Raw genomic sequence first — 8676 nt, 5'->3', positions numbered from 1 at the left:
ACTACAGTGATGGAGGCCAGATAGGTACCACAAATAGAGAGATGTGAGGCTTTGTGTGTGCTGCCTCTGAGAAGGGGGCCTGCTGTTCAAGGTTTGGGGTGCTGACAAGGGTCCACCCCCCACTAGCCCAAGTCCAAGGAGGTGGGAAGTGTGGGGGTCCAGCCTCCTGCTTTGGTCACAGCTCCTGCAGGAGGAACGGGGGGGGGGTTCCCTTCCCAGCCCCCAAAGCTGGGAGCCACAAGGGCCCTGGGGTTGGCTGTGCTCTGGGGACAGTTCCCTCAGAGACCTGTTTACACTGGGGGCGAGCTGCCATTAAATCCCCCCTCCCGTTCCTAGCCTTCCTGGGGGCTCTGGCTGCAGCCGGGGCAGGGGCTGCCCAGCAGGACCCCCCCAGGGACACGTGAAAGGCCGGGAGCCGAGCCCCCCCCGCCTGCGGCGGCCACGCCAGGAGGGAGGCCGGGAATCCCTCGGGGCGGCCCCCCCCCGGGCGGCTCATGCGCAGGTAGCGGCGGGAGGCGGAGCAGCCCTGCGGCGGGGACTCGGAGCCCGGCGGCCGGCGCGGCGGGGCCATGGCGCCGCGGCTCTTCCCCCTGCCCAGGCAGCAGTCGCTCTACCCGCCCAGCGTCCGCAACCCCTTCGTGCACGAGGGGCGCCTGAGCGCCCGGGACAAAGCGCGGGTAAGGCCGGCGGCGCGGCGCGGGGCGGGGGGAACGGGGCAGCCCCGCCGCTGCGAACGGGGCACGTGCAACGGGGAATAAACAGGCGCCCGGGAAGGCTCCGGCTCCCCCAGCCAAGGGCATGAGGCGGTTTATTCCCGTGCAGTCCTTCCGCCCAGGCTGGAGTCGAGCCCGGGCGGCGAGTAGCCGGCCCCCGGCGTGCCAGGGGCAAAGCGCCTCCCTCCAGCCGCCCCCCCCCCCAGGGGGGGCTCTTCAGGGGAGCGGCCCGTCTGCCCCCCGGCGTGGGTGTGCACTAGCTGGGCACGGTGGTTGTCTTCCCCCCGCGTGTCCCCGGGGTCGTTGCAAGGCGCTTGCACGGACACCGTGCAGCGCCGAGCGCTTCGACGGTGGGCTGACGGGAGGAGCCGCTTATACCAACAAACCAACCCCATCGCCCTCCCGCAGCTCGTCGAAACTCACAGCGCTAGTTTCCAAATACTGTGTCTCGGTAAACGTTGATCTCTCCCCCCCCCCCCCTTTAAAAAGTAGCTCCCATTGCACTGAGATGTTGTTGTTATTATTTTTGAAGAGTTAATCTCTCAGTTTACAGGTTTCAGAGTAACAGCCGTGTTAGTCTGTATTTGCAAAAAGAAAAGGAGGACTTGTGGCACCTTAGAGACTAACCAATTTATTTGAGCATGAGCTTTGGTGAGCTACAGCTCACTTCATCCGATGCATACCGTGGAAACTGCAGCAGACTTTATATATATACAGAGAATATGGGTGGGAGGAGGTATGGTTTCATATTCTCTGTATATATATAAAGTCTGCTGCAGTTTCCACAGTATGCATCCGATGAAGCGAGCTGTAGCTCACGAAAGCTCATACTCAAATAAATTGGTTAGTCTCTAAGGTGCTACAAGTACTCCTTTTCTTTTCTCAGTTTACAGTGGCTGTTGGGTCCAATTAAAGCAGGGGTTCTCAAACTGGGGGTCGGGAACCCTCAGAGGGTCGTGAGGTGATTACATGGGGGGGTCGTGAGCCATCAGCCTCCACCCCAAACCCCACTTTGCCTCCAGCATTTATAATGGTGTAAAATATATTTTAAAAAGTGGTTTTAATTTATGAGGTCGCACTCAGAGGCTTGCTATGTGAAAAGGGTCACCAGTACAAAAGTTTGAGAGCCACTGAATTCAAGGAATAGAACTTCTGAGGTGCAGTTACTTTTGATGTTAGCACTCTGGTACCATAAGATCAAAATAGGCCCATGAGTTGGCTCTAATAGACAATTAGATCCAATTGGAGCACTGGGATTTTAGATTCTGGTGGGGTGGGGGAGCATTTTATAAAATGCTCAACAGCAGTAGAAATTTTTTTCAGGGAAAACAAAGCCAGTGGAAACATTTCCTTCCCAATCATTTCCTCATTTTTCTGGTTCATGTCACCTTGAAAGTGAAATTGAATAGCAATAAGTGACAATGACTAGGCTGTTTATGTTATCAAAGCTTAGGGGAAATGTAAAAGAAATCAGCATAAAGAGTAAGTCACTGTTTAAAATGATCTTACTTTAATAATCTAATGACCCAATCCTGGAAACAAGCAGGTGAAATAATTATGTAAATGAGTAGTCCCATTGACATCAAAATTGTAACTCATGTGAATAAAGTTACACCCTTGCATAAGTATTTGCAGCCTGAGGGCTACGGTTGTTATTTATAAAGTAGGAAAGAACATAGCTTAAAACATTATTTTTGTTATAACTGTGAACTTTTAAACACTGTTCCTTGGTTTATTAATCTATACAATGTGAATAATACCTGCCTCGCTTTGAGATGGTAGTATAAAAAGCTGAATTATTATAATATTGATCTTAAAAGGACTCATGTTAAGCACTTTAAAAATTCTTTCCTGTTCTTTTCAAATTAAAATTAAATAATTGAAAACATAATTTTTATTTTTTTTTTACATGTTGACTGTCTCTTATTTATCGGTTAGCTTGGACAATGCAAAGAGGGTAGGCAGTTTCACATTATCGTTAACAGATTTTGCTGCATTGAAAGGCTCAATTGAACTAGATTCTACGGGGTAGTGGATGCAGATGCTGCAGGGGATTGGATGACAGACTTTTTTTCCTTTCACCCTTTAGAATTAAAATATGTGGAAACAATTATTTTAAAACATTAAAATCCTATAGTATTAAAATCTAAACTTTGAGCCAAATTTGACCTGCTTTAATGGTGGGCTGAAATGCTTCTTAAATACAAACACACCAGGATCTGCAATCATGGACCCCACGCCTCTCAATTGTGCCATTGACTTCAGTGCGATTTCCCCAAAGATGTAGGTTTCCATACTAGTAAACCCGGTTATAGAATACAGAAACTTGTTTTCAGAAGCCTGCAATTTGAAACCATGGTCCATTACTCCAGCTTTCTACAATAATTTCCACTTTGTTCAGCACTCAAAGTATGTTCCTGTAAAGCTACAGGGAGAGTGGGGGGAGACTACACAATGCTACAGTGTCAGGTCCCAGTGCTGCAAGGTGCAGTGTGTGGTGAGCTTGGCACCCATTCACAGCCCCCTCGAGGCCATTGGGGTTTTCCATGAGCTCTGGGTTCTGCCCGTGAGGTGCCCCTTGCAGGTCAAGGCCTGACAGAGAGACAAGGGGCCAATGGGAACTAAAGATCCTGATTTTCACTCACATTTTACTCACTGAATCTTTCTTGTGGACATTGGACAGCATAGAATGTTCATGTTCAAACTTCTGCAAACAAACAAATGCTCTTCTCTAGTTTAGCATTGAGAGGGAAGAAAACGAAGTAAGAAAGGATACAGCCGTGGGTAGAAGAATGGACATAAGGAGGAAGGGTGGTTTAGATATCAGTCTGATAGGTGATACTGGCCGTAGAATGTCTGTGCCTAATCAGGTAAAGAACATGAGCAAAGCCAAATAGCAAAAATTAAGATACACCAATGCGAGGGAGCCTAGGTAACAAAATGGAGGAACTAGAGCAACTGGTGCAGGAAGTGAAAGCAGCTGATATAAGGATAACAGAAACATAGTGGAATAGGAGTCATGACTGGAGTACAGGTATTGAAGGGTATGTGCTATTTAGGAAAGACAGAAATAAAGGCAAAGGTGGTGGAGTAGCATTGTATATCAATGATGAGGTCGACTGTAAAGAAATAAGAAGTGATGGAATAGATAAGACAGAGTCTGTCTGGGCAAAAATTACATTGGGGAAGAAAGCTACCAGAGCCTCCACTGGGATGGTGCTTGGGGTGTGCTATAGACCACCGAGATCTGATTTGGATATGGATAGAGACCTCTTTAATGTTTTTAATGAAGTAAATAATAATGGAAATTGTGTGATTATGGGAGACTTTAACTTCCCAGATATAGGACAAATGCTAGTAATAATAATAGGGCTCAGATTTTCCTGGATGCGATAGCTGATGGATTTAGAAGATAAATAAGGACAAATTTACTTTTGATTGGAGATAGTCCAATTATTTTTGGAATAGTAGGATGTCACGACAAGATTGAAGGAACGCTGAAAGAGATGAGAGAGAGAGAGAGACAGAGACAGACAAAAGGAACATTGTAGCCAATGGAGTATATTGAAGAATAGAATGAATAGTACTTAGAAATGTTTTTAATCTCCAACATGAATTACAAACATTAGTTAATTTAAAGGGGAGAGGTAAGAATCAAGACAGTGATATAGTTTGGTAATGATCATTCAGCTGTATGAATCAGAAATTGCTTTCCGGAAGTTATTTCCTGATTGGGGCAGCTGTTTGGCCTTGCTTTTAAATAAATTCGTTAGTCTCTAAGGTGCCACAAGTACTCCTTTTCTTTTTGAACAGGAAGTAGTCATTTGTAAAGATCAGATTAGAAGTACTGTCTTTGAGGGAGGAATGCTACTATTTAGTTGCAGGTTTTAAAAAAAAAGGTAAAGCTTGCATGATTGCTAATAAGAGCCAATCACCTGATATGGCACTAAAATACTTAACACAACTTGCTTGTTTTTGGTACGATACACTTCTTGCTGCAATGTACCTGTCCGGTTTTGGAAATTCATTGTTAAATGGCTGTGGATGTAATGATCCTTCAGATATAACTTTCCAAATGGGGGTTTCCCAAAACTAATTCTTCTGTTTCTACTTTCTGTTGTTTGTGACCTGATTGAAAAACATTGCAAAATTATTTCAAGATTCAACTTAAATACAACACATTAAGCTCTTTCATTGTAATTAGTTATGTTGAGAGGCTTCATGACATCCAGTATACCTTTGGATTAATATGATTTGTGCATTTATTCAGTTAAATACAGCAGCAGTATTGTAGAATAAAGCAGGATATGGTTACATCATGATAAAATTTAATACCATGTCAAATATTTGCATTCATATTAGCATGGTTTGTAGTTTTATAACCCTTACTGAATAGCTGGATTAGCCAGTCTGCATTTTCCTGGGTACATGTGTCTATGATGTACCTACCTAGCATGTTTGAGAGAGCTTTACAAACTGAGTCGAAGAGGAACAGTTTGATTGTGGCAAGACTGCTTTGTGTGTATTATACTTTGTGTAAATATTGAGTCTGTTCTTGTCATTGACCAAGGAACAGGGAAGCTGTGTCTTTTTCCCTTCAACAGCTCCTCAGAGTGCATTTCAGTTTTAGCCTGTCTAAACAAAGTTTTTTCTAAATTTATGAAAAATAAAGTTGAGGCTCTATCTCAGTGTGTTTTGAGGATTCAAAGAGGCACATTTCAAAGCAGTCAGAAGTTATCAAGTAAAATAGATCGTGTTGTCTTCATCAAGCCTGTATGTTTTTAATACTTTTAAGTGACTTCAGTGTTTGTGAAAAATTCCCAGAGTGACTGTGGACTGAAGACTTTATTGTCCATAGAACTGATATCTCCTGGGCAGCCGTAATGACATGGGATACTCGTACTATGCTAGAACTTAAATAGTAGAGATTGTCTTTGGGGTGAACAGGCAATTTAGGTATGGCTTCACTACATTTATAGCTCAGGGTACAACCTTAGTGTTCCCCCTAATTCAGTTCCCAACCACGCCCATAAATGTCTAGCTGCAGGTAACTGGGGCTTCATGCTCGACATAGCTAGCTCATCAGGGTGTGTGCGCATGTGTGGATGCTTGAGTGCCACTAAAGCTCAAGCTACTTATGCAGGGGAAACTTAGCCTGTTTCCATCTTGGTGTTTCTGCTGAGGCTATACCAACATTAGTGCATGTTACAGTTGGCTTGTTGTGGATGTGTTCCCTAGGACCAGGACTGAGACACATCAAGCAGATGTCAGTTGGTAATGATGTTTGGTTACTAGCTATCTGGACTGGATGTGAATTGATCACCTGGAGGCGACCATTACCATTTCCAGTCCGCCACGCCAGGATGTTAGGGCGGAAACACTCTGGCGAGAGGAATGATTATCTGTTATAATCCCCAACCAGTCCCTTGTCGCCAACCCCACAATTTGCCTGCCTGGTTTTGACCTGTCCCATTGCCAGTGGTCCCTGTTGAACAGTTTCCAGACTGGGCAAGGTCTCTGTGTAGCCAACCAGTATCGCTGTGGCCTTTGTGACAGGCCTTTGTGCAGCTGCGGCATGACACAGACAATGACGGACGTTGTCGAGGAATGCCTGCTGACTAGGTTCAGCGATGGCCTAGAAGAACTGGATCATACCACTGAAGATGCCATCGCTTGGCTAGATGACTATGCACACACTAAATAAATAAATTTTCCAATCCCCTATGCCAGTCATTCTTGTAAGATCCTTGACTTAAAGATTCAGAAATTCCAATTCCAACTATAGAATTTTCCCAAGCACCGTTTGTAAAAGAAAATAACTTCCCCCTCCTTTTACGTAAACATCTGTAGTTGTGTTAGAATCACATAATACTTTTCGTGTTTAATCATGTAGCAGTGACATAAGTACTTTAAAGTCCACATTATGTAACCAGAGCAAATCAGTGGTCAGTGATTTCTGTTGGTGCATTTTCTTCCTTTTTTTCCCCTCCTAGACTGTCCTGTTGGGGATTATCCTGCTTCCATTTCGTGCCATATGCATTGCATTAATTTTGCTGCTAACATGGCCAATTGCAGCAATTGTGACTTTCTGCCACCCTGAGAGAGGGTCTGTGCCGCTCATGGGATGGAAGAGGTAAAAAGCAATTGTCAAACTTTAGGTAACTTTTAGCAATGTATTTTAAAAGCTTCAAACTTTAATTTTTTTTCCTTATTATTAACATGATCAAAGAAATATTGCAAATACATGCTGTGGAGAATGTGTCTGCTTCATATGTTTCAATTCAACAGCATTTTAGTGCATTTTCTCTGAGTGATTGTAAAACAGAAATAAAGTTTCTGCAACCTCATGCAAATATCAGAAAATCTTCTTCTGTGTGGTGGGCTATGTAGTTTGCTCAGCTCATTGCAGCAGAGACCTTGGGAGCTAGTTTAGATGTTAAAGATAGACACTTTGCAAGCCAGGCCTTTCCTTAGAGGTGGTGCTGGAAAGGAATATTTGGGCCACGGAGTGGGGTACTCCTTAACAAAGGAAGTAAAACACCTTTGGAATTCTGCCCAAGGATGATGGGAACAAGAAAATACATCCCCATATATTGCTGATGTTACATAATAGGCAAAGTTTGTATTTGGCCACATTTGTGCCCAGATTGCTCAATAATATTATGCATGACAACAAAAACACTTGTGGCCGCTCACAAGTCTTTTCTGTTAGGTGTGATGTCATTAAAGGGCTGTTTCACAGCTATATCTGTTATAAGCAGGGATTCTGGGTTTTGATCGCTCCGCTTTGGGCCTTTCAATATCTTGGGTGCATTCCAGATTCTTCCCTCTCTGCAGCCATATGATGCCAGGCGCGAATAATAACAGGAAGTGGGTTACAGCAAAACCGGGGAGTAGCTGAGAGTTAAAGTTCCTCTTTAAAGGAACATGATCATTTTCCATCTTAATCAGGGTTTCTTTATTAAAACGGATCATTTAAAAAAAACAGGAATGATGTTATTTGACTGGCTAATTTTGATTCAAAGTGGAATCCCTGTAGTTTTTAACGTAAAAAGGAGGCAGTAGTGTCTGACTTCCCACATAGCTGGTGCATGAGTCCAGTAGTTATAATGCATGATATGGAAACCTTACTTGCATGCTCTTTATTCTAAAGTGGGAAAGAAATGGTGGCCGGAGCACATAATGGAGTTTATTCACTTATGCACGCTATTCGTTTTATTTTCTTTTTAAAGGAAAGTGATCCAATGTGCCTTCCAGTGCTTAGGTCGTGCTTTGTTCTTCTTGATGGGCTTCCAAATTAAAGTGAAGGGGAAAGTAGCAGGTCCCTTGGAAGCCCCAATCTTTGTGGCAGCTCCTCACTCAAGCTTCTTTGATGGAATTATTGGTGTCGTAGCTGGATTTCCATCGAGCGTATCCAGGGTAGAGAACCTGTCGACCCCAGTATTTGGCAGTAAGTATTGATAAAGTTACAGATAAGGGATAAAATTTTCCTAAGTGCCATAGTGACTTAGGAGCCAAAGTCCTATGTTAAAAAGTGACTGAGGGCCAGATTTTCAAAGATATTTAGGCACTTAAAAATGCAGCTAGGCGCCTAGTGGGATTTTCAGATCTCAATGGAAGATAGGCTCCTAACTTGCTTATGTATTTCTGAAAATCGCACCATGCACCTGTCTGCATCTTTAGGTGCCTAAATGTCTTTGAAATCCTGACCTATATTTCCACTGTGTTTCCCTCCCTAACACTGTCCTGCCATAATTTCTAGCTCTATTGTCTTCCTTTGTGTACATGACTCAAGTGACCCTTGACAATCATACTGTAAGTCATTAGCCAGAAGATTCTCCTGTTGATAGTGTTTGCCTTTGGGCAACTTGGATGGGAGCTTTCCAGAAATTTCAGACTCTTGAGGGGAAGGAAGCAGGAAGACCAAGGGGCTTCAGGAGTAACACAAAGAAACCAAAGGAAC

General features: G+C 43.9%; 1 protein-coding gene across 1 annotated transcript in view; it reads left to right on the top strand.

Moving 5' to 3' along the window:
- Positions 1–507: 507 nt before the first annotated feature.
- LPCAT2 (lysophosphatidylcholine acyltransferase 2) overlaps positions 508–8676 on the top strand; it is a 49204-nt gene continuing 41035 nt past the window's right edge. Inside the window, exons 1-3 of the mRNA XM_073307585.1 lie at positions 508–677; positions 6707–6846; positions 7946–8163. Of these exons, the coding sequence (XP_073163686.1) occupies positions 570–677; positions 6707–6846; positions 7946–8163 (466 nt within the window). The 5' untranslated portion in view covers positions 508–569. The remainder of the gene's footprint in view (positions 678–6706; positions 6847–7945; positions 8164–8676) is intronic.

This window comes from Lepidochelys kempii, chromosome 12 (assembly GCF_965140265.1).
Source record: "Lepidochelys kempii isolate rLepKem1 chromosome 12, rLepKem1.hap2, whole genome shotgun sequence".
NCBI classification, from domain to species: Eukaryota; Metazoa; Chordata; order Testudines; family Cheloniidae; genus Lepidochelys; species Lepidochelys kempii.
Note: the sequence above shows the minus strand (reverse complement) of the source record. Positions and strands in the feature narration are given on the sequence as shown.